General features: G+C 40.7%; 1 protein-coding gene across 9 annotated transcripts in view; it reads left to right on the forward strand.

The window, feature by feature from the left end:
* Nucleotides 1-26,392, forward strand: part of MARK3 (microtubule affinity regulating kinase 3) — a 115,936-nt gene that overhangs the window by 19,306 nt on the left and 70,238 nt on the right. For all 9 annotated transcript variants that reach the window (XM_070358031.1, XM_070358029.1, XM_070358030.1 and 6 more), the window contains exons 2-3: nt 5,218-5,409; nt 22,957-23,010. In XM_070358031.1, the coding sequence (XP_070214132.1) occupies nt 5,218-5,409; nt 22,957-23,010 (246 nt within the window). The remainder of the gene's footprint in view (nt 1-5,217; nt 5,410-22,956; nt 23,011-26,392) is intronic.

Genomic DNA, 26,392 nt, shown 5'->3' on the forward strand with positions numbered 1-26,392 from the left:
CACCTTAGGGAGAAAAAAGTTTATGGATAAATTGGCTATTAGTACAAGAATTTATTTATTTGCTAAAACGCTAGGAAATTTTTTCTTCTTTGGGCCTACTCATGGATGCATGGGGAAGATGGAAGCCAAGTAGAATCAAAATGCAGTTTAATTTGCTTCTGTTCTGAGAGAATTTTTTAGTTAAAAACCTTAGATTTTAAAATTTAGGGAGTTTATCAAACTAAATATTCTGAGTTTAACTCTATTGGAATTTAGCAAACATCAGCTATTTCAATCTGTTATATGAGTTTATATTCTTGTGGGAAAATACAGGTTTCTTTTTGGGTTTGTATTAGTGTTTATTTGCATGAGGGTGTATTACGTAGGCTAGGTTATGCTGTGGTGACATAGATGACCAGAATCTTAGTGGCTTAACATTGACTCTATGAAGCCTGATCTCCATTTCCAGGCCGTTTGGTCCTCTGACCTTCACTCTTTGGACAGGATTCTAAATTCAGGAGAACAGAAGAACACAGGGCTTGAGTCAAGCACTGTCAGTAAAGACTTCAGCATGAAAATGACATATTCACTTTCACTCGTATCTCATCGGCCATACTTGGACAAATGACTGTGTGGAACCTCAAGTTGAGTGAGTTTCTGTAGGAAGTCAGTGTAGTGTGGTGGATAAGTGTCTATGACAAAGTAGCAAGATAGAGACAGATACAAGCGAAGTACATTGGGAGTCCAAAGAAAAAGCAGTTCTGCTGGGACGCAGGGAGAGTCAGGGAAGATTGCTTAAAGATGGCGACAAATGATTCAAGCATACGGGAAAGAGTAGGATGTCTTTAGGTTTGAATGGAAGAAAGGGCACTCAGACTGAGGAGAGAATCACGCTAGAAAATAGTGGGTGATGGAGCGGCCGAGGAGTAATGGCTTAGATCAGAGAGGACCTTGACTTCATCTGGTATTCGTGCAGTAGGAGTCCATAGTAGGCACTGTTACAGTTTCTGGGAATATCTGATAATAAACAAAACAGACATCTCTGTTCTCCTAACATACCAGTGGATGTAGTGCTAAGGAGTTAGTTTGGGGGGGCAGTTGTTTGTGTTTTGTTTTTTTAATGTTTTGGCCTTACTTCGCACAGCATGTGGGGTCTTAGTTCTCTGACCAGGGATGGATCTGGGCCCCCTGCCATGGAAGCGCAGTGTCTTAACCACTGGACCGCCTGAGAAGTCTCAGGAGTTATTTTTTTATTATAAATAGATTGGAGAGTAAGCAAAGGTATAAACTTCATGCCTATGAATTTTAAGCTAAGCTAAGTCACTTCAGTTGTGTCCGACTCTGTGCGACCCCATAGACGGCAGCCTACCAGGCTCCCCCGTCCCTGGGATTCTCCAGGCAAGAACACTGGAGTAGGTTGCCATTTCCTTCTCCAATGTGTGAAAGTGAAAAGTGAAAGTGAAGTTGCTCAGTTGTGTCTGACTCTTCGCGACCCCATGGACTGCAGCTCACCAGGCTCCTCCATCCATGGGATTTTCCAGGCAAGAGTACTGGAGTGGGGTGCCATCGCCTTCTCTGCTATGAATTTTAAGGTTCTTCTAATATTTCTATTTTACATGTAGTAGAAGACAGTTGATTTGTGCAAAAGTTAATATTTTGTCTACTTAACTGTGCCACACTCCAGAAAACTAATTTTCTGTAAACTAATTAATACATGAAGGGTTGAATTTATGAACATATAAATTAAAAGTCTATGTTTGCATTTAAAAAGCTTTTATAACCAAAATTTTGAATAGTAGTTTAATTTTAATAACTGTGTTTTCATTGTATAAATAGCAAAACCGCTTGACATACACCTCATGGTTACAGGGACTTTATGTTCTGCTGGGTTTCTGACACTCAGAACAGTGCCTAGCTCATAATTATATAAAATCTATTATACATTATCATTCAATAAATATTTGAATAGAAGAAAGAAATTTGGGAAATAAAAATTTCTTGTAATTTAACCATCTGAATGCTACAGTGATTAGTGTTTTGATATCATTTATTTAGTCGTTCCAATATTTATTAAGGCTTCCCTGTGGCTCAGTTGGTAAAGAATCTGCCTGCAGTGCAGGAGACCCAGGTTTGATCCCTGGATCAGGAAGATCCCTGGAGAAGGAGATGGCAAACCTCTCTAGTATCCTTGCCTGGAAAATCCCATGGACAGAGAAGCCTTGTGGGCTGCTTTCCATGGAGTCCCAGAGAGTTGGGCACGACTGAGCAACTAACACTTTTCACTTTGCAGTGTTCATTAAGTACCTGTTATATATGTCTACTATTCTAAGATACAAGGGATAGTAAATTACTGTCCTTGTTTTTAGGAAACATGTCTAGTTTGGAAATAAGCATATATGAAACACGTTTACCAAAATTATTTTAAAACAGTACTTTGTTGCTGTTTGGACTGCAGCATGCCAGGCTTTCCTGTCCTTCACTATATCCCAGAGTTTTCTTTAAACTCGTGTCCATTCAATCGGTGATGCCATCCAACCATCTCATCCTCTCCTGCCCCCTTCTTCTGCTCTCAGTCTTTCCCAGAATCAGGGTCTTTTTTACTAATGAGTCGGCTCTTCGCATCAGGTGGCCAAAGCATTGGAGCTTCAGCATCAGGTCCCTCCAATGAATATTCAAGGTTGATTTCCTTCTAAAAAAAAAACCATAGCTTTGACTAGATGGACCTTTGTCAGCAAAGTGATGTCTCTGCTTTTTAATATGCCGTCTAGGTTTGTCATAGCTTTCCTTCCAAGAAGCAGACGTCTTTTAATTTCATGGTTGCAGTCACCATCTGTGGTGATTTTTGGAGCCCAGGAAAGAAAATCTGTTACTGCTTCCACTTTTTCCCCTTCTGTTTGCCATAAAATGACTGGATGCCGTGATCTTAGTTTTTTGAATGTTGAGTTTTAAACCAGCTTTTTCACTCCTCTTTCACCCTCATAAAGAGGCTCTTTAGTTCCTCTTCGCTTTCTGCCATTAGAGTGATATCATCTGCATATCTGAGGTTGTTGTTTCTCCCTGCAATCTTGATTCCAACTTGTGATTCATCCAGCCTGGCATTTTGCATGATGTACTCTGCATATAAGTTAAATAAGCAGGGTGACAATATATAGCCTTGACATACTCCTTGTCGTATTCCTTTCCCAATTTTGAACCAGTCAGTTGTTCCATGTAAGGTTTTAAATAGCTGTTGCTTCTTGATCTGCGTACAGATAGCTTTCTCAGGAGGCAGGTAATATTCCCAGCTCTTTAAGAACTTTCCACAGTTTATTGTGATTCACACAGTCAGAAGCTTTAGCCTAGTCAATGAAGCATAATAGGCGTTTTTCTGGGATTCTCTTGCTTTTTCTATGATTCAGCAGATGCTGGCATTTGATCTCCGGTTCCTCTGCCTTTTCTAAAACCAGCTTGTACACCTGGGATGTCTCAGTTTACGTACTGTTGAAGCCTAGCTTGAAGGGTTTTGAGCATTACCTTGCTAGTGTGTGAGATGAGTGCAGTTGTACACAGTGTACATTCTTTGGCACTGCCCTTCTTTGGGATTGGAATGAAAACTGACCTTTTCCAGTCCTGTGGCCACTGCTGAGTTTTTCAAATTTGCCAACATATTGAGTGCAGCACTTTAACAGCATCATCTTCGAGGATCTTTCCGTAGCTCAGCTAGAATTCCATCACCTCCACTAGCTTTGTTTGTCGTAATGCTTCCTAAGGCCCATTTAACGTCACACTCCAGGATGTCTGGCTCTAGGTGAGTGATCACACCATCGTGGTTATCCTGGTCATTAAGACCTTTTTTGTACAGTTCTGTGTATTTTTGCTACCTCTTCTAAGTCTCCTGCTTCTGTTAGGTCCTTGCCATTCTGTCCTTTATTGTGCCCATCCTTGCATGAAATGTTCTCTTGATATCTCCAGTTTTCTTGAAGAGAACTCTAGTCTTTCCCATTCTGTTGTTTTCCACTACTTCTTTACATTGTTCACTGAAGGCCTTATCTCTCCTTGCTATTCCTTGTTTGTAATGGGCTATTTTCCCAAAATTCTCATTTGAAAATTAGAATCTTTTTGCTACAGGAATAAAGTTGTTTAGATTTGTAACCAGTTTGTAAAAGTCTTTTTAACTTAAAATAGAAGAAAACCTATCTCAAAACTTGGTACAGGAATGACAGAGATTTACTTAGAGGAATATAAAAATGTAGATGGAAATTAATGTGGACATTCTGAAAAGGATATCTTTTGAGGAATTCAGAGGTTGATGGCACAAATTCTTAAGCTCTCACTGTAAAATACTAGTTGTTTTTTTTTTTTTTTTTCCATTTTTCCTTGATAAGAATGTGTTACAAAGTGTAGTTTCTTACGTTTATCACCTAGAATCAGGCTTGTTTGACCTACAGGTAGAGAATGAACATGAGAAACAAGGGGTGTTTTCCTGGACAAGAGGAGAAAGGGATGAAGGTGCTTGACAGTGTCCCGAGAGGAGACAAAGCAGTTAGCGCTCAGTGAGGTATGGAGAGAGGAAGCGCTAGGCAGCTAGTTGCTCACGCATGCAGTGCTGTCCTCATCAGGCACTTTGTCACTCGAGCACCTTTCTGTTTAATGTGGTTAGAGGTGTTTATGATTTGTTTTACCTTTTTGGAGTATGTTGAATACTGTATTCATCTGTTCAACAAATGTTTATCAAGGGCTTTAGAGTCTGGCACACACTGTCTTAAAAATCATTGTTAGCAGCATAGTTTAGAAAGAAGTTGGGAATCCATATTCTTTTTGAATTTCTCACTAGTGATTTGGTGGTGAATAAATCTCAAGGTATCCTCATCTGGTTAATGGTGATGTTACCTGTTCTACCTATATCATAAGGTGTGTTGACTATAATATGTGCTGGTGTATTTAATAGCATGTGGGAAAGTTAAGTTCTTTATGACTGTAAGGCAGTCTTCTTTCTCCTATTTTATGGTATAGCCACATTACAGAAAATAATCTTCATCTATCTGAACACCCAGTTGAAGTTCAAGACTGGTATTTCTCTTCTCAGCATTTTATTTTCCTCATGAGTTTATATCACATGGGCAAGTCCCCATAAAGTGCCATATGTAGTGGGATTAAATTAAAGCAGAGATGTTTTGTTTCTTCAACTGGAGACTCTTTAACCTTGTCAACTACTGTGGGTTCCTCATTCCCTGCCCTTTGTTGTCTATTTTACTGCAGCACACGTCACATGGAGATGGGCGGCAAGAAGTTACCTCTCGCTCTGGGCGCTCTGGAGCACGGTGTAGAAACTCTATAGCTTCCTGTGCAGATGAACAGCCTCACATTGGAAACTACAGGCTGTTAAAAACTATCGGCAAGGGGAATTTTGCAAAAGTGAAGTTGGCAAGACACATCCTTACAGGCAGAGAGGTAAGTAACGAATTATGCTTGGGTTTCTGTTAATACACTTTCCCGTTTATTTCCATGTGAGACAAAGAGGAACACAATGTATATATTTGGGCTTTCTGTAAGCTAGTTAAACCTTTTTTAAGAATAGGAAGCTTATATATTAATTATCCTGGGAGTTGTTTTACTTTCTCATTTCTTTACTTTTCATTTACTTTCTCATTTCTTTCTCTGTTGTAAAGATTACATATTGAGTGTTTGAATGATTTTGCCTTTATAAAGAGATAGCGTTCTTTTTCAGTGGTAAATATGTACCACCACAGTAAAAATGTTTTAACTTCATTATAAGCTCACGGTACTTGCAAAAATTGTGTTGACTGTTTTTATAGATTTATCAAGAAGCTTCTTCATCTCCCCAAACATTTATCTCATAGCTTATGTTCGATAGGTTATTATATAGAAAGGCACATGCTTTCCTAATTTTTGTCATATTTGCTTTCTGCTCAACCACATTCCATGTTTATAAAAAACACTTCCATTAAAATTGCTCCTTAATTAACTCCCTCCTCACATTCTTTTTGTGCAGCACAGAACTGTTCTGGTGTGTTTGGTTTTTGGCTGCGCTGGGTCTTCATTGAGACACACGGGCCATTTGCTGGTGTGCAGGCTTTTCTCTAGTTGTGGCGCACAGGCTGAGTCGCTCTGCAGCACGTGGGGTCTTGGTTTCCCAACCAGGGATCAAACTTGTGACCTCTGCACTGAACCGTGGATTCTTAACCACTGGACCACCAGGAAAGTCTCTGTTCTGCTTTTTTTTACATAGTTTCTTGGATCTTTGTTACCTGCTGTTTCTTGCCTAAAATACACTTCATCCTTTTGTGTTGGAGTCACTTCTTGGGGAAAGTAGTGATTAACAGACTCCCTTTCCCCAGGCATGGCACTCATGTTAAAAATCACGGTACTTTTTCCCTAGCTAGCATTTTTACCATTACAGTTAAATAAATAGTATGTTTTACTATTATAATTACAATTATATTGCAAATTGCTTATTTATCTGTCTTTCCACTCTAATCTATGGGGAAGATATCAGCACTTAGCCATATTTGGCACATACTAGGTGCTCGTTGTTTAGTCGATAAGTTGTGTCTGACTCTTTTTCGACTCCATGGACTGTAACTCCCGGGCTCCTCTGTCCATGGGATTTTCCAGGCAGTGGATTTTCTGGAGTGGATTGCTTTTTCCTTCTCCAGGGAATCTTCCCAGACCAGGGATTGAACCCACATCACCTGTGTTGACAGATGGATTCTTTACCACTGAGCCACCAGGGAAGCCTTATTAAGTACTTAATAAATTTTTTAAAAAACTTTATTTTATATTGGGATATAGCCGATTAACATAGTGCTGTGATAGTTTCAGGTGAACAGCGAAGGGGCTCGGCCATGTGTCCATTCTCCCCCTGTACTTGATAAATATTTATTGGATGAACTTAATGCTACTTTTGAAGGAAACTTGGAGCCTCCTGATATGTGTGCCAAGGCAGTGTTAAGATGTGCTGAGGCCTGCAGTCCACTGTGCAAGGGCCTGCTGGAGTGAGACCCACCCTGGGTTTGCTACAGTTTGCCCTACAAATATTCTAACTTCCTCTGTGTTCTGGGACCTGAAGAAGATTGTGCATCATTGGTCTATTCTAACTGGAGTCTTAAGTAAAGACTGTAACTAAAAATTTGCCTCCTCACGTTTCATCTCAATTTTAGTGGCAGTTCCCTAGTTAAGACTCCATAGAGATGCCGGGACTGCTTTTGGAATCAGTAAATAGCATGAGTTAGTGGAGCTTTCTTTGCTGCCCTAGATCCAAACTTTTTGAAATAAGGAACAGAACCTCTGAGTTTATTTCCCCCAACCAGTTTCAGGTGGTTACTTGGCCAGTTTCCTTATATAGATAGAGATGGTGGGTTAAAAGAGGAGTGAGACAGACAGACCCTCTCGCCTTTTACATAACTTACTTGTGCTGGAGTGAGACTTGCCATGTTTACATCTAGTGTGTTCTCTCCAGAAATGCTTGAATTTGACTATGTAGTGGCTAACTTAAAACACTTTTTTTTTTGAGGTCTGAAAAAATTGATTTTACTTTTTTTCCCCCCTATTGTAGGTCTTACCCAGAATCATGTAAAATATAAACATTATAGAAACTCATTATGTAGAAAATAAAATTCCTTAAACTTTCTCTCTTCTCAGAGGATCACTTTCAGCAGTTTGGTATACATTACCACAGTTCTTTATAGACACAGTAATTTTTGTTTATTTTAACAAGAAAGGACATAATGGTTTTTCTTACCAAGTGCTCAGTCACATCTTCATCACGTCTGGATTTCAGTGCTTCTGGACCTGACATACTCTCTTTAGGGGCGTTGCCTTCTAGTGTGTGCTGGCACCATAGTTTACCTATATTGATGGGCATTGGGTGGTTTCTGATTTTTTTGCTATTACGAACATCTGCACTGAATATCCTTAAACATAACTTTCTGTCCTTTATTAAGAGTGTTTCTGTAGGATAAATTCCTAGATGTCTGGAAGTCCTGGTTCAGAGGGAATGTGAGACTGTAGTTTGTTGCTGTTCAGGCGATAAGTTGTGTCTGACTCTGCGACCCCACGGAATGCAGCACACCAGGCTTCTCTGTCCTCCACTAACTCGCAGAGTTTGCTCAAATTCATGTCCATTGAATTAGTGATGCTGTCTAACCATCTCATCCTCTGCCACCCCCTTCTCCTTTTGCCTTCAATCTTTGACAGCATCAGGGTCTTTTCCAGTGAGTCAGCTCTTGGCATCAAGTGGCCAAAGTATTGAAACTTCACCATCACCGTCAGTCCTTCCAATGAATATTCAGGGTTGATTTCCTTTAGGAGTGATTGATTTGATCTCCTTACAGTCCAAGGGACTCTCGAGTCTCCTCCAACACCACAGTTCAGAAGCATCAATTCTTTGGCATGCAGCCTTTATGGTCCAGCTGTCACATCTGTACATGACTACTGGAAAAATCATAGCTTTAACTATATGGACCTTTTGTTAGCAAAGTGATGTTTCTGTATTTTAATACCGTAATGTTGCTGATGCTGCATCGCTTCAGTCATGTCCGGACTCTGTGCGACCCCATAGACGGCTTCCCACCAGGCTCCCCCGTCCCTGGGATTCTCCAGGCAAGAACACTGGAGTGGGTTGCCATTTCCGTCTCCAGTGCATGAAAATGAAAAGTGAAAGTGAAGTCGCTCAGTCGTGTCTGACTCTTAGCGACCCCATGGACTGCAGCCCACCAGGCTCCTCCGTCCATGGGATTTTCCAGGCAAGAGTACTAGGTACTGCTAAATTGGTTTTGAGAGAATGTCGTACTGCTTTATTAGCTTACCAAAATGAATGAGAGTGCCTGTTTTTCTACACCCTTGCTAACACTGTAGATAATTTTTGTCTATCGAATAAACAAAAAAATGATATTTTTTAAAAAAGATTGCTTTTTTGATAGCTGCTTACATTGATGATATTTTCATATATTTGTGTCATTTATATTTTCTTTTTAAAATAAGCTTCCTGCTGTATATCCTTTATCTGTGTCTCTTTTCTCTTTTCCTCTTAGTGATTTAAACCTTTTATGTGTTTTTAGACATCAGTCTGATCTGTCTGGGTTTCATGTCTTGGTGAGAACAGTTTACTTTTTTTCCCAGATTGTAAAAATGATTCTGTTTTTTTCTTTAAATACTGCTGTGACTGGCATTTGAATGTTTAATTGACTTACTGTGTATTTTGGAGGATTAGTATGAGGTGTAGAGTCTTAACTTTTTCCCCCTACATGCATTACTGCTTTCCCTGGATCATTGGTTCTTTCCCCCGATTGTTAAATTCCCTTTTGTCTCTCTGATTTAATTTATTTAGTTTTATGCCCAGTCATGGTGTTTTTATTACTGCAGCTTTTGATTGTACATTTTGATTTTTTGAAGTAGGTTAAAGTTCCCTGATGATTATTCTTATAAGAATTTCCTTGATCTTCTCGCCATTTAGTCTATCAGATGAATTTTTATTATATTCCACTTTTTTTGGGTGGGGGGCACACCATGTGGCATAAGGGATCTTAGTTCTCCACCAGGGATTGAATCTGCACCCTGCATTGGGAATGTGGTGGAGTCTTAACCACTAGCCCACCAAAGAAGTCCCTGTACAGGTCTTTATGTGAGCACAAATTTTAATTTCTTTAGGATAATTAATCCAGGAGTGGGATTGCTGGGTCCTATGATAAAAAAACTGAAGTTTTTTTAGACAGTTGATTTTATTATAGGTTTATTATAGTATATATTTTATTACAGGTTTATTATAATATTCCCAATAGATTAAAAGAAACCTAAAAACTATAGTTATTGTATTTTTATCACTTGGTACTGTTCTCCAGTCAGCCCATTGAAAATGAAAGTTTTTCCATCAGCATTCTCTTGCCCTTTTATAGGAATAGGATGTGTCTTTCCTATTGAGGTACTAAGACCTCTAAAGAAAACCCAGAGTGCTTCAGGAGGTGATTTTGGTAATTCAGAGACTTAATTCATTCAGTCAGTAGAAGATAAAGAGTTATTATATGGTATGTTAAGAGACATCAAACCAGTCAATCCTAAAGGAAATCAGTCCTGAATATTCTCTGGAAAGACTGAAGCTGAAGCTCCAATACTTTGGCCACCTGATGCAAAGAGCTGACTCATTAGAAAAGACCCTGATGCTGGGAAAAGATTGAAGACAGGAGGAGAAGGGGACAGCAGAGGATGAGATGGTTGGATGGCATCGCCAACTCAATGGACATGAGTTTGAGCAAGTCTGGGAGATGGTGAAGGACAGGGGACCCTGGCATACTGCAGTCCATGGGGTCTTTAGTTCCCTGACTTGGGGTTGAACCAGTGCCCCCTGCAGTGAAAGTGTGGATTCCTAACCACTGGACTACCAGGGAATTCCTTGGAGTTCCAATTAATCAGAGATTGGAAGCCTTGCAAAGGGCCTTGATTTATATGACTTTTGATTGTGCCATACGGCTTGTAGGATCTTAGTTCTGTGACCAGGGATTGAACCTGGGTCCTGGGAGTGAAAGTGCTGAGGCCTAACCATTGGACCACCAGTGAATTCTCAAGAGGCCTGATTTTTTAGTTTTTGGGTTTTTGTTTTGTTTTCTCTCTGTTCTGCTTTCTGGGACATGTCTGTATCTTCCAGTCTTTCTCTTAAATGTGTGTATGCTCCTGTGGGTGTCCTCCTCCCCCCGGTGCTTTCTTGTTCTCTGATTATTTGTCTTTATAGCGTCCAGTTCTGGTATCAGTGCTGTTTCTTCTGTTAACTCCCTGAGGATAGTAAAAAGCATGATTCTTTTTGTTGTTCTTGTTCCCTACATTGTTTCTCTTGTCGCTGGGATTCTTTCTTGGTGTCTTCCTTAGAGACTTCATTTGGAATCTGGTAAGTCTTGGTTGTCTGTCTGTCTTAGGTGGAACCCTAAGAAGCTGATCGGAAGCTGGGTTTGCGTGCATAGAATATGTTTGACCACTTTCATTTGGGAGTTGTCCAGTGCTTTTATTGGAGGACCCAGGTATCTCTGCCATCTCTTCTCTGGGACCCTTCTGTTCTCTAGATTAAGAATCCTCTGTTCTGCTTGGGAAGCTCTGTGGTCCCACCCCTCCTCAGTGGCAGTCTGACACTTAATCCCCCCCTTTTCCTCTCATGCCTCACTCCTGCCCTCTCCTGGCTTGTTGACTTGGAGTCCAGAGCCTCTTTAACTTCTGGAATCGGTAGTCATTGGTTGGGCTGAGGAGCAGCAGCATTCTTTATGCAGACTTTTGACTTGGGAATTAGCCCAGCAGCTCCTGCCACCTGGAAGCTCCGGGTCCGGAGCCCTTTCAAGCCTGCACCCTGTCTCCTTCAGAAGGCCCCTGAAGTGCGTGCCCACCGTTGTCCTCGCAGCCTGCTCTGCGCTTTTGTGGCTGCCCATGTTCACTGGCAGTCCGTGTCCTGCGGTAGAGGAGAGGCCAGAGGGGAGCGGGAGGAAAACAGATTTCAGTCTCGAACCTCATTTGTCCTCGGCCTCTGAGTACTCAATTAGCATTAGTTGTTGGTTGTAAGAATGATAAAACCTCAGCTTTTCATCTTTGAATGTGCTAAACTTCTTGAGATTTTAGTTTACAACATTTTGTGTGTGTCAAGACTGTGTTAACAGCTTTACAGAAAGTTTGGAGACCAGAAAGGAAAAAAATTCCCCCAATCAAAATATGCATAATACCATTATTTTGGTATATCATATCCTATATATATTTTTCAGCATACTTTTGGCCCTGATTTTGTATGCTGGTTTTTTCCCTTCAGAATTTTATCCTTAACAGTTTTCCCCAATGCTGCATAATCATAAATTGTAGGTTTCAGTGGTTATATGCAGTTTCATTGATTTGAACAGTAGTTTTCGATTTTTTTAATCTCACAATTCCATTAAACTTTTTAAATTGAGGACTCAAAACAAGCTTTTGTTTATATGAGTTACATCTATTGCTGTTTACTGTTTTAGAAGTTAGCACTAAGAAACTTAAAATATGTATTAATTTATTAAAAATAATAGACCTTTTACTTGTTAATATAAATAACATATTTTTATGAAAAATGACTTATTTTCCAAAACAAATTACAAAAAAGAATGACATTGTTTAAATTTTTTGCAATTCACTTTAATATCTCTTTTAATAGAAGGTAGCTGTATTTTAAGTCTGCTCTGCATTCAGACAATTTTGGTATGTGATTCTGGTTGAAGTGTATGAAGAAAATCTGGCCCCACTCAGATAAGTAGCGAACAAAGAAAAGAAGACCTCATTATCTCTCTCAGGTGGTTCCAGGTATTGCCCTTTGCTGCTCTGTTAAAACTCAGTAAGTAGTCATTGCTGGGATTTGGGCAGTGATTAATAGAATGTTTTCTTCAAAACAACTGTTGACACACAAAAAGAATATTTTGAACAGTTTGCTTTTATTGGAAATAATAGTAGCAGATTTGGAAGTAAGCCAGCAGAATGGTAAAAGATAGCCTTAGTAGTCTAATAACATATAACTGAAAAGGCCACCTGATCTGCCTCTTGAGAAACCTGTATGCACGTCAGGAAGCAACAGTTAGAATGGACATGGAACAACAGACTGGTTCCAAATAGGGAAAGGAGAACATCAAGGCTGTATATTGTCTCCCTGCTTATTTAACTTATATGCAGAGTGCATCATGAGAAATGCTGGGCTGGAAGAAACACAAGCTGGAATCAAGATTGCCGGGAGAAATATCAATAACTTCAGATATGCAGATGACACCACCCTTATGGCAGAAAGTGAAGAGGAACTAAAAAGCCTCTTGAAGAAAGTGAAAGTAGAGAGTGAAAAAGTTGGCTTAAAGCTCAACATTCAGAAAACCAAGATCATGGCATCTGGTCCCATCATTTCATGGGAAATAGATGGGGAAACAGTGTCAGACTTTATTTTTGGGGGCTCCAAAATCACTGCAGATGGTGACTGCAGCCATGAAATTAAAAGACGCTTACTCCTTGGAAGGAAAGTTATGACCAACCTAGATAGCATATTGAAAAGCAGAGACATTACTTTGCCAACAAAGGTTCGTCTAGTCAAGGCTATGGTTTTTCCTGTGGTCATGTATGGATATGAGAGTTGGACTGTGAAGAAAGCCGAGCGCCGAAGAATTGATGCTTTTGAACTGAGAAGACTCTTGAGAGTCCCTTGGACTACAAGGAGATCCAACCAGTCCATTCTGAAGGAGATCAGCCCTGGGATTTCTTTGGAAGGAATGATGCTAAAGCTGAAACTCCAGTACTTCGGCCACCTCATGTGAAGAGTTGACTCATTGGAAAAGACTCTGATGCTGGGAGGGATCGGGGGCAGGAGGAGAAGGGGATGACAGAGGATGAGATGGCTGGATGGCATCACTGACTCGATGGATGTGAGTCTGAGTGAACTCTGGGAGTTGGTGATGAACAGGGAGGCCTGGTGTGCTGCGATTCATGGGGTCGCAAAGAGTCGGACACAACTGAGCGACTATTTACAGTTAGTGTGCAGAGAAAGAAACGAACTTGACATAAACCTACTTTCTACAAATTAAAAAGCACTTAATTACATAATTGTAACACTTTTTTATTGTGATAAAATATACATAACATAAAATTTACTATTTTAGCCATTTTTAAGTATGCAGCTCAGTGGCATTAAGTGCGTTTATGTTGTTTGCAACCATCACCACTGTCCATCTTCAGAATAGACCCACTAGTCAATCTCATTATTCACAAATTCCAGATTTGCAAATTTACATACTCTCCAAAATTTGTTTACAATCCAGAAATCAATACCAGCAGTGCATTTGCAGTCTTTTTTGGCCGTGCACAGAGCAGTGAGAAGTTTGAATTGCTTTATGTGTGTTTGCTCTGCTGAGGTCCAACGAGGTAACACTTGGCATTCTTTCAGCTTTCATACTATTAACAGATGCCTGTTTTGTGGTTATTTAGTCCATATTTTCCACATTTTTTGGTGCATTTTGATAGTGATTTTGCTATTTAAAATGACCCCCAACTGTAGGGCTGAGGTAACTAGCCAGTGTTTCTAAGGGCAAAGGCTGTGAGCGCCTTATAGAGAAAATATATTTGTGAGATAAGCTTCATTCAGGCATGAGGTTGGATAGTGCTGCTGCTGCTGCTAAGTCGCTTCAGTCGTGTCCGACTCTGTGCGACCCCATAGACGGCTTCCCACCAGGCTCCCCCGTCCCTGGGATTCTCCAGGCAAGAACTCTGGAGTGGGTTGCCATTTCCTTCTCCAATGCATGAAAGTGAAAAGTGAAAGTGAAGTCGCTCAGTCCTGTCCGACTCTTAGCGACCCCATGGACTGCAGCCTTCCAGGCTCCTCTGCCCATGGGATTTTCCAGGCAAGAGTACTGGAGTGGGATGCCATTGCCTTCTCTGTAGATAGTGCTAGTCAGTGTTAATAAATCAATAACGTATAGTAAATGAGATGTCCTTAAGCAGAAACATAAAACAAGGTTATGTATTGGTCAGTTGATGAAAATGTTATGACCAGGGGCTCACAGGAACCTCTTCTAGAAACAGTGGTTCAGTATCCACCAATTCCGTGTTCACAGTGAATTTATAGAATGGAATTACCATGAGTAATGTGAATCAGCTGTCTTTTTTTTGAAATAGGAGGAGGCTTAATTGTTACCGATGTTTTCTTGTGACAGCAGATACATGGGAAGGAATATTAGGAAAGATTGTAGGCTTTGGGAAAGATTGAAGGCAGGAGAAGGGGGCGACAGAGGATGAGATGGTTGGATGGCATCATCGACTCCATGGACGAGTTTGAGTAAACTCTGGGAGTTGGTGATGGACAGGGAGGCCTGGAGTGCTGCAGTTCAATGGGGTCGCAAAGAGTTGGACACGACTGAGCGACTGAACTGAACTGAACTCAGGTGTCTTGAAAACATTTTCAAGAGCGGAGGAATCAGAAGCACCCTGAGAGCTCTTTACATGAGGTGTGTGGAGTTGGCTGGCTTAGCTCCACAGTGGCTTGGATGAAAGTTGGCCTTTCACTTGGACCTTCATGTACACAGCATTGAATTGTTTTCTGTGGTCAGTGAAGTTTTTCCTGGGTTGTATCCTTCCTTGAGCATACTCTAGGCTTGTGTGTGCCCTGTTGTGTGTACCTCTGATTTTTGTCTCCCAGAAATTGTTTCAGATCTCTTGTTCGCTGGTGCTACCTCTCCCATTCTCTTTGCCATTTTTTTTTTTTTGGTCATTTAATCTTTATTGTTTAATGGGACTGTCAGATGGGAGAAGAGCGAACGCACATGATTAGTGTGCCATCTTTAACTGAAAGTACTCACTATGGGTACGAAAGAGCTTCTTAATCAAACGAGAGTCTCCTGCATTGCAGGTGGGTTCTTTACCAACTGAGCTATCAGGGAAGCCCTTTAGTTATTTTTATTCAAGTTAATGATCTATTACACAGTTTAAAGAATCGATGCTGGTTTTTTTAAGTGTTCCCTGGCCCCACCCCAGTTTCCTAATCACTTTCAGCCTTTTAAACTGTTCTTTAGGTTTTTTTCTTATTTTTGAATTTTAGGCATCATTAGCTATTGACTTTTGAACTGTAGTTTTTTAAAAGTCATCACTGACTTTAAAAAAATTAACTCCATATTGAAATATAGTGCACACATTGAGAAAAAAATATAAGTATTTGCAAAACCATGACCCAGAGCAAAAACACACCATGACTTAAACCCCAGAAGTCCTCCCTTCTACCTCCTTCTAATCACTTCACTTTCCTCCCCCTGAGATAACCACTATAATGACTTCTAAAACACTGCAGGTTATTCTGTGTGTTCTCCTCTTAAAATCATGGAGCCGCACAGCGTTCATTAACTTGTGTGCCTCTGTGACTCTGCCTTGTGCTCGTGACAGGCACTCATCTTGCTTTGCATTGTTAGGTTTAATTTGAAGTTGGTAGGCTTGTTCTCCATTGCTGTGGACTGAATTGTGTCCCCCAGAATTCAGATGTAAAAGCTTATTTGGAGATAGAGCCTTTGTGGAAATATTTAGGTTAAATTAGGTCATAAGGGTAGGCACCCGATCTGATAGGATTAGTGTGCATATAGGAGACACCAGAGAGCTTGCTTGCTTTTTCCACCTCATAAGGACACGGTGAGAAGCTGAGCGTCTGCTCGCCACGAGGAGCTGCCTGTGCTGGTGCCCCGATCCCTGACGCCCAGCTTCCCAAACCGTGAGAAAATACATTTCTGCTCTTTAAGCCACCCTGTCTCTGGTATTTTTGCTGTGACAGCCTGAGCTGACCAATATGCCATTCTTCTGGATCACTGTGTACTTCTATAGGACTTGGTAGTCTTTCTTGCCCCTGCTCTTCTGTAAAAGCTGTAATGCTTTAACACCCGCCAGGAGCAGGATATAAGGGTCTTTTGACCAGTAGTTAATTGACGGGAACTGGAAGATAAAGATTTTTCTCCATTGGGTGTTTGCCGCAGGTTTGTTGGACTCTTTGATTTGAGGAATGTTGAGGGAAGCCTTTCTTACATGTGAGCTCTCTTTTATTCCTATTTTGTAATTTTCCACTTTGCTTTAGGCATCAGGGGGAACAAATGGAATTTCCCGGAACTTTACACAGTGGCAGGGACACTTCTGTTTCCTTGCCTAGTGAACCCCCGTGGCATTTGTTGTGCAGGTGTGAGCTCACTTGAGAGCACCCCCATACACACACACCCTCTACAACCTTGGGCGTGGCTGAGTGGTCTGTCAGGTCTCTGTCTTTCTCAGGCAGCTAGTGATGCCCCACAGTTGCCTCGAGGTCGGAGCTCTTCTCCTGGCTCCAGCTCTGGCCCTGGGTTATTTTGGTAGTTGAGTCATCCCAGCAGGGAGCTGGAAGGAAGAAGGGATTAGGAGCTTCCCCTTCAGCTTTCATTGCCACACATACACGCATTGTGTTAAATGAGGACTCTTGCTTTTGATAAAGCCTCTCGTCCACAGTGAGATTTAGCTGAATGCAACATGTTTTGAACTGATCTTGCTTTAGATACTATTTGAACAGCTGCTGCTGCTAAGTCACTTCAGTTGTGTCTGACTCTGTGCGACGCCATAGACGGCAGCCCACCAGGCTGCTCTGTCCCTGGGATTCTCCGTGGAGTGGGTTGCCATTTCCTTCTCCTATTTGAACAGCAGTACTTGAAAGTGAATATGTGTACTAACAGAATCAGAATGGAATCTCTAGAAGGTGGATACTGAGCAGAAGAAATGAGTGAACAAGGGGCCTCTGAGGAGAATAGAAATTGAACTGGAAAGGCAGCATTTATGGTGGATTTGGATATGAGAGGAAGAAAGAAAGCAGGATTGTGGCCAGAACAGTGTTATCAAAGGGGTTTCTTTGGGAATGGGCAGATCCAAGTATACCACATAAAATTACTTATGAGAGTAAAGTTTGTGGGGGTTTTTTGGCCACACCGCATGGCCATGTGGGATGTTATTTCCCCGACCAGGAATTGAACCCATGTCGCCTGCAGTGGACCACTAGACTGTTGAGGAAGTCCCTTGACTTTGAAATAGTGTAATTTTAAAACCACACTGATGTTTGCTAAAACATCAGAAACCCTGTTCTTCACTGTTCTGTCTCCATCTCTGATGTGTCTGTGGTTACTGATGCGAGTGTTCAAGGCCTCGGGTCACTGCAGTAAGCGTTCACTGACTGCTTCCTGTGTACAGGCTGTATGCTGGGGCTATAATAGGAGTCCTCTCGTCAACCAAGGTACGCAAAAGGTGGTCATCATTTGCATACGTGAGAAGCCAGTATTTCCTTTTGCTTTATTTAGTTTCCATCAAGTAGTTTCCATCAAGACTTAAATTTTCTGAATATAAGAATTTCGACTTTGCTTTTTCAGACATGTACACTCATTAACTCTCCCCTCCTCCACCAGTTCTGATTTTTTTCCTCCCAGGCAGGGGTGAAGGGGTGGTGGGTTTCTTCCACTCCAGGGTCAGACTCACTGGATGCCTTTCTTTAGCTCATTAGGAGGCTAGTAGAGTCCTAGGAAGTAATCAAATATATGGGCAGATGAAGGCTTTAAACCATGTTAAGCAGTTTTTTAAAACATTAATATGAGTAGTACAGGGTTCTTGAAGTAGGAATGTGGACCCCTGTATGTGTTCTGAGATCCTTTTAATGGGGGTCTGCAAAATCAAAACTGTTTTGGTAATACCATTAAGACATTATTTGCTTCTTTGATTCTTTTCCACAACTGTAAAGTAGAATTTTCCAGAAGCGGTGTGACATGTGATACAATAACCTATTGACTACAGGAGGACATGTGAGAATTTTATTAAAATGTTATTTATATTAACATGCAGTGGACTTCTCCCATTTTTTATTGTGATAACATGTACATAGTATAAAATGTATTAACTATTTTAAAATGTGTATTTCAGTCATATTAAATACATCCATAATGTTGTGCAGCCATCACCACCATTCATCTCCTGAACTCTTCATCTTCTAAAACTGAAACTATATCCATTAAATTCGCCATTCCCTCTTCTCCCCAGGCCCTGGCAACCAATGTTCTGCTTTCTGTATCTATGCCTTTGAATATTCTAGGAACCTCATATAAGTGCAAGTACACAGTATATGTCTTTTTGCTGTTGATGTTGTTTAGTCGCTAAGTTGTGTCTGATTCTTTGCTACCCCATGGACTGTAGCCCACCAGGCGCCTCTGTCCATGGAATTTCCAAAGCAAGAATACTGGAGTGGATTGCTGATTCTTTCTCCAGGGACTCTTTCTGATCCAGGGATGGAACACACATCTCCTGCGGCTCCTGCATTGCAGGTGGATTCTTTACTGCTGAGCCAGCGAGGAAGCCCAAATATTGATAGATATAACCTGTATTTGGTTCAGCATAATCTTTAAGAATATAAAAGGGACCAAAAAGTGCAAGAACTGTTGATAAAGAATCTTTGAATCTGTGTTCTGAGGGACACGTGGTAGGAACACAGCCTTGTCAGTTTGGGGTGAGATCATTTGTTGTTCTGGACCTCAGGTGTAAAGCTGGGTTAATTATGTATGTTCCCTAGTTCCTGGTACAGCCTCTCTATTCACTTACATCCCCTTCTGTCCCCTGTCGTCACCCTATCCCCCCTTCTTGCTGTCTGTAGCCCCTAGTTTTGGATATCTGTTGTTGTTCAGTCGCTAAGTCATGTCTTAACTCTTTGCGATCCCGTGGACTTCAACTTGCCAGGCTTCCATGTCACCCGGAGTTTGCTCACTTCATGTCTATAGAGTTGATGATGCCATCTAACCATCTCTTCCTCTGCCACCCCCTTCTCATCTTGCCCTCAGTCTTTCCCAATATGAGGTTCTTTTTGAATGAGTCAGCTCTTTGCCTCAGGTCTGCAAAGTATTGGGAGCTTCAGCATCAGTTGTTCCAATGAATGTTCAGGGTTGATTTCCTGTAGGACTGACTGGTTTGATCTCTTTGCTGTTCAAGGAACTCTCAAGAGTCTTCTCCAGCACCATAGTTCGAAAGCACCAGTTCTTTGGCGCTTAGCCTTCTTTATGTTCCAATTCTCACATCCCTACATGACTACCGGAAAAACCACAGTTTTGACTATGTGGACCTTTGTTGGTAAAGTGATGTCTCTACTTTTTAAAGTACTGTCTAGGTTTGTCATTGCTTTTCTTCCAAGGAGCAAGCGTCTTTTAGTTTCATGACTGCAGTCACCATCCACAGTGATTTTAGATCCCAGGAAAAGAAAATCTGTCACCGTTTCCACTTTTCCCATCTATTTGCAGTGAAGTGATGCCATAATCTTAGCTTTTTGAATATTGAGTTTTAAGCCAGATTTTTCACTCTTTCATCTTCTTCAGGAGGCTCCTCTTCGTCAAGAGGCTCCTCTTCACTTTCTGACATTAAAATGGTATCATCTGAATTTCTGAGGTTGTTGATACTTCCCCTGGCAGTCTTGATTCCCCCTTGTGATTGAGCCATCCCAGCATTTTGCATGGTGTACTCTGCGTATAAGTTAAATAAGCAAGGTGACAGTATATAGGCTGGGCATAATCCTTTCCCAATTTTGAACCAGTTTATTGTTCCATGTTTCATTCTCTTGCCTGTTGACTTGCATTACAGGTTCCTCAGGAGGCAGGTAAGGTGGTCTGGTTTTCCCATCCCTTTAAGAATTTTCCACAGTTTGTTGTGATCCACACAGTCAAAGGCTTTGGTGTAGTCAGTAAAGCAGAAGTAGATGTTTTTCTGGAATTCTCTTGTTTTTTCTATGAGCCAACGGATGTTGGCAATTTAATCTCTGGTTCCTCTGCCTTTTCTAAATCCAGCTTGAACATCTGAAAGTTCTTGGTTCACATAATGTTGAAGCCTCACTTGGACAATTTTGAGCATTACTTTGCTAGCGTGTGTGATGAGTGCAGTTGTGCGACAGTTTGAACATTCTTTGCATTGCCTTTCTTTTGGATTGGAATGAAAACTGACCTTTTCCAGTCCCATGGCCACTGCTGAGTTTTCCAAATGTGCTGGCACATTGAGTGCAGCACTTTAATGGTATAATCTTTTAGGGTTTGAAATAAGTCAGCTGGAATTCGATTTGGATCCCAGATTAGATAAAAATCATGAATAATATTTTCATTATATAATATCTCCCCCTTTTGGTGTGGTTTCTGGGAGTTTTTTTTCCCCCTTGTCTATTTATTTATTTATTTTTTTGGAGAGGACATTTTTTAATACTGAGGGCCAATTACCAGAGAAAAATAATCAATTGATATAAGTTATATAAGAAAAATTTCCTCATAATTTGGCAAGTTTTAAGATAATTATATAATCAGATCAGATCAGTCGCTCAGTCGTGTCCGACTCTTTGCGACCCCATGAATCGCAGCACGCCAGGCCTCCCTGTCCATCAACTCCCGGAGTTCACTGAGACTCACGTCCATCGGGTCAGTGATGCCATCCAGCCATCTCATCCTCTGTCGTCCCCTTCTCCTCCTGCCCCCAATCCCTCCCAGCATCAGAGTCTTTTCCAATGAGTCAACTCTTCGCATAAGGTGGCCAAAGTACTGGAGTTTCAGCTTTAGCATCATTCCTTCTGTCACACTAGTGTATGTTCCTTGGTTCTCTGTCTCGTCACAACAAAGATTTGGAGCGACGGACATTAAAGCCCTCGGCGCGTCACAGCTCTTGGGTCTTGGACAAACCGTGCTACAGCTCTTAGGCAAATCAGTGTTACAGCTCTATTTTATTTAGAAGATAGCAGGAGAATCCAAGACTTGAAGTGAAGAGAGTGGAGGAGTGCGTTGGGAGGGGTGGAGAGAGAGAGAGAGAGAGAGCGCGCGCATGCCCGCAGGAGAGAGAGTTCGAGAGAAAGCGCTTTGGCTCCTCCTTTTATGTTTTTTTCCTCCACCTGGGCCTGCCCTATGCAAATTGGGCTTAGCCAGGAGTGCTGTTTGTTCTGTTTGTTCTGCCTGAAGTCTTCACTCTGGTCCTCGGACCTTCCTTGTCTTTTAGCCACCGCCATTTTGGACTCCTTTTCCCTATTCTGCCTACCTAACATTCCCCCCTCAAGAGATGGGAGGCCCAATTCTTTGGGAATAGGGGCGTCAAGGTCTTTCTGGCTACTTTCTGCTGAACTGGGATGGCGAGGGGTATTGGGCCTCCCCCTCTTGCTAGTCTCAATCCTCAGAGTCCTTAGAGCAGTGTCCAAGGGTGTGTGATATCTTCTGTGATCAGCTGTAGTTTTATATCTTTGTTGAACTGGCACTGCATGTTGTAGCTGGTTGACCCGGCTCTTCTTTTTCCATCCAAGACAAAGCTGCTTCCATCAGTGTGCCAGATTTCCTCAGGATTGGTCAGAGGATCTTCTGACAATCCCTCTCGGGGTTTTGTCCAGTGGTCCAAGGTTTCTTAACTGGAGGTCTTCTGGAATCTGAGACTGGGCCGCGTGAGCTTTCTGCTGAGTTTGGTTTTCGTTGTCCTGGTTTCCAGCACGATGGGCCTTCCCCTGCACTGGGTTTCTTCGCCTTCTGCTTCTAGCGTGGGAGCTTTGCTGAGTTGGGCTCCTGTTGTGCTTGGCCTCTTCCACGCAGAGGTTGTTTCAGCCAGGTTATATCCGAGTCACGGCACCATAGATGTCACACTAGTGTATGTTCCTTGGTTCTTTGTCTCGTCACAACAAAGATTTGGAGCGACGGACATTAAAGCCCTCGGTGGTCACAGCTCTTGGGTCTTGGACAAACCGTGCTACAGCTCTTAGGCAAATCAGTGTTACAGCTCTATTTTATTTAGAAGATAGCAGGAGAATCCAAGACTTGAAGAGAAGAGAGTGGAGGAGTGAGTGGGGAGCTGGGGAGAGAGAGTGAGGGGGAGAGAGAGAGAGAGAGATAGAGCACATGCACGTGGGAGAGAGAGTCCCCCCCCCTTGTCTATTTAAATGTAAAATGTTGTACCCGTATTTGTATGAAGCCCCTCTTGTCAATTATAAAATATTTATAAAATGTTAAATAATTGTAACTAGTTGAGTTTTAAGTTTTTAAGGTTTGTTTTTAAGTACTTGTTTTTTAACGATGTCTCGTGTCTGGGTGTTTACAAACCTGTTACCAGTTAATCTATGATTACCAAATTCTTGGGCTTCCCTGATAGCTCAGTTGGTGAAGAATCTGCCTGCAATGCTGGAGACCCTGATTAGATTCCTGGGTCAGGAAGATCGGCTGGAGAAGGGATAGGCTACCCATTCCAGTGTTCTTGGGCTTCCCTTGTAGCTCAGCTGGTAAAGAATTTGCCTGCAATGCAGGAGACCTGGATTTGATCCCTGGGTTGGGAAGATCCCCTGGAGAAGGGAAAGGCTACCCACTCCAGTATTCTGGCCTGGAGAATTCCGTGGACTGTATAGTCCATGGGGTTGCAAAGAGTTGGTCATGAATGAGTGACTTTCACACCAAATTCTTAAAATCCTTAAAATTTATTAATTTATTTTTTTTCTAGGTTGCAATAAAAATAATTGACAAAACTCAGTTGAATCCAACAAGTCTACAAAAGGTAAGATTGGTCCAACAGCCGGTATTTTTTTAAAAAATGATTTTCAGTGCTAATTGTCATCTAATTTGTGCATTAATTACCTGTACTGTTATTTTTATTGTGTTTAGCACACAGTAAAGCTTCCTCTTCCTCAGATGACTACTACTTTAATGTAATATTGTTTAAATGCAGTATTGTTCAATTTTTTTCCTTCCTTTCCAGTTGAAGATAATGATTTTTAAATGTTCTTAATAGCACAAACTGAAGGCTGTACTTTCAAATTGAATTTTCTAAATATTGACTAGAATAGAATTATAAAAAAACAAAAACGTATTTTCATGTAATTAGTGTAATGCAGAGTTATACATATTTTACAGCTAATACTGTGATCTCTTTTCAAGTCAGCACTTTAGCTTTATTAAGCTATCACTATATGTCTAATTAAGGAGTGATGATTAATTCATGTGAAAGGAAAAAAGTAAACCTGAATTGATAGTTGAAAATGTGTTTGTAATACACTGCTGCCATTTGTATCATCTGATGTAGCTCAGAAGTTCTCAACGTGCTTCATGTTAAAATCACCTGGGCCTCTTTTCAAGCTCCTCATGGCCCATGGGAAGACGTACTTGCCGAGGCAGGGCCTGGTCATAGGTATTTCACTGGTGCATCAGTGAATGATTAGCACTCTTCATAAAAAGATCCTTTTAGTTCTTTTTAGTTTTGCAAAGCCTTTTTGCATTCTTTATTAGATTTCTAGACTTGGCCTGTGGTAGCTGGAAGGTATGGAGACCTAGAAATAAGAACAGGAAGTCCTCTGTCACTGAACTGAATGTCTAACTTCACCTGGAGCAAGTCACTTAACTTTCTGACATTGGGTTTCTCATCTTTAAAAACAGAGATAATTTCACTAAGTGAAATAAGTCAGACAAAGACAAGTACCATATGATCTCACTTATATGTAGAATCTACAAAACAAAACAAACAGACAAAACAGAAATAGACTTACAGAGAGCAAAACTGTTGGTTGCCAGAGGGGAATTGAGTGAAATAGGTAAGGAAGACTTAAGTGGTAAAAACTTCTAGTTACGAAGTAAGCAAGTCATGGGGGTGTAACATACAGCATAAGGAACGAAGTCAATAATGTTATAATAGTTTTATATGGTGGTAATTGGACTTACCATGGTGATCATTTCATAATGTATTTGATTGTCAGATCACTATGTTGTACACCTGAAGCAAATGTAATATTGTATGTCAACTAAACTTCAATTGAAAATAATAAAAAATAACTAAATGGAGATTTAATCTTTTCATGATGGGTTATATCAGTGAAATAACGCATATAAAAGAGTTTTGTAAATTGCAAAGCAATGTATAAGGTATTTTAAGTATAATGCCTTATGTACATTTCTAATGTAGTTCCAATGGTTATTTCCCATTTACATCATGATTTTGAAATCTTATCATTGAGGGGTGGGGTAGAGGTTGAGGTGGGAAAAGAGGTAGATTTTATCTTGTACTGAAAATGTTATTTAAATGAGTGGTTCTGCAGGGCATAGTGGGCCTTAAGGATTTTCAGGGTGGCCCTGGAAGTATCCAGAAATTCTAGCTAGTCCTTTGTTCTGAAGATGAAATTATATCCCTTTCCTTAAACTTTGATTTCTTCATGTACCTAGGGACTTGGTGCTAATTAATAGGTAAGGGGTTATAAAACTTTGGTATTCAGAACTAAAATTAGTGTGTAAAGAGGTTTGCTGAGGGTTCTGATGATGGTACAGATCTTCCATTGTTCACGTGTACTTGTAAATAGCTGGAATTGTGGCATTTTTCTAGGAAGAATTTTGTCATAGTATTGAGTTGATTGCAATTTTTGTTTCAAGCTTGATTGCTTTGTCATTATTTTTGGTCATAATTTTTAACTGCCACTCTTCTTTTTTATTATTATTACAAATTACAGTTTGTCATATCACTATCAATTCAGTACATGATAGGTTGTCTGGTTAGCTTGATTATGCAGATATGTTTAGCATTAATTTTGGCACATGAACAATAGGTATGACTTTTAAGATTTGTTTGGCATAGTACAAGTATGAACCATTCACAGAAGATTTATGCTAAAAGGAAGATCCATCCAAGTTAAATAATCTGAGAAGTGTAATGTTTTCAGTTTTAGGGCATTGTTTTAAGCTGTAAATCATGTGTTCATATTCTTTTCTTATAAATTAAAAGCGTTCTATAAATATTTCCTTTAAAATTATTTTTTGCTGAGTTCCTTTTCCATTGAAAAGTGGCAGCAGAGTGGTATGTATACCTGACATCTTACGCCCCTGGAGTAGTGGTTCTTGCACCTGGTTTTCTTCCTCAGCGTCACTTACAGTTGTTATCACACCTGCGTCAGCAGCAGAGCTCTTTATATTGTGATCTTAAACTCCGGAGCTTGGTGTACAGCCTTAGGAGCCAGCATTCACATTCAGGAGCGTTCTGTCCGCAGTGTGTAATCTTTCTGTACTGCCACTGCCACAACTGTGCGCACTGCTCATTCAGGCAGCGTTTGATCACTGATGTTACGATAGTTTAAAAGTGTTCTCAGTGTCCTGGCTCACACACGATCGTGTCTGATAAACACAGATAAGCAAACCTGAGGTGACTGCATATTTGTAAACTGATGTTATTTTCACTGCCAAGTTCCCTCATTTTTCCTTTTAATTTTTCCAGCCACTGAGTGAATACATGTTAGATTCTAGTAAGATATATCTTTCTCCTGTTTTTTTTTTGTACTTCTTAATTTCTAAGTACTATCCCTGAGACATTTTGCTGTTTATAAATGTCTTTTAGGTCAGCTTTTAAAGAAATGTGTAACATTGTGTACTTATAATGCTGTTGAAAACAACAGGAGCTTAAAAAATGTAGTTTTCTTCCTGGTTTTATAGAATCATTTTTAGCTGTGATTTGGTTACATGCAGATGATCTTGCGATCTTGTTTTGTTTTGTGTGTCATTAAGAAGCAAGTTATGACTTTATTAAGACATGCCAGTACACTGAGTGTAACCCACCTGAAGTTATTTTCTTTTCTAATCTTGGAGTAGTACTAACAAGAAGAGAGGGAGTATAGAGTCATGGATGGGAAAATGGTGAAGCCAGGCTACATAGATTCGAGTTTAGGCTTCAACCTAGCCTAGCTTTGTGACACGTCACCTCCCTGGATCTTCATTTCCCTGTTTTTAAAATGGAAATAATAACCTTATCTCTAGGGCTGTGGTGAGAATTAAATAAGTTAACATTTTAAAGCCCTTAGAAGAGCTGAGTGTAGTTCCTAGCATATGCTAAGGACTGAGTGTTATTATTGTGTATCCTGTTTAATATTGATTTTGAGGGGGAGTAGGAGATTTTCTTTTTTTTTTTG

This window comes from Bos mutus, chromosome 21 (genome assembly GCF_027580195.1).
Source record: "Bos mutus isolate GX-2022 chromosome 21, NWIPB_WYAK_1.1, whole genome shotgun sequence".
NCBI lineage: Eukaryota > Metazoa > Chordata > Mammalia > Artiodactyla > Bovidae > Bos > Bos mutus.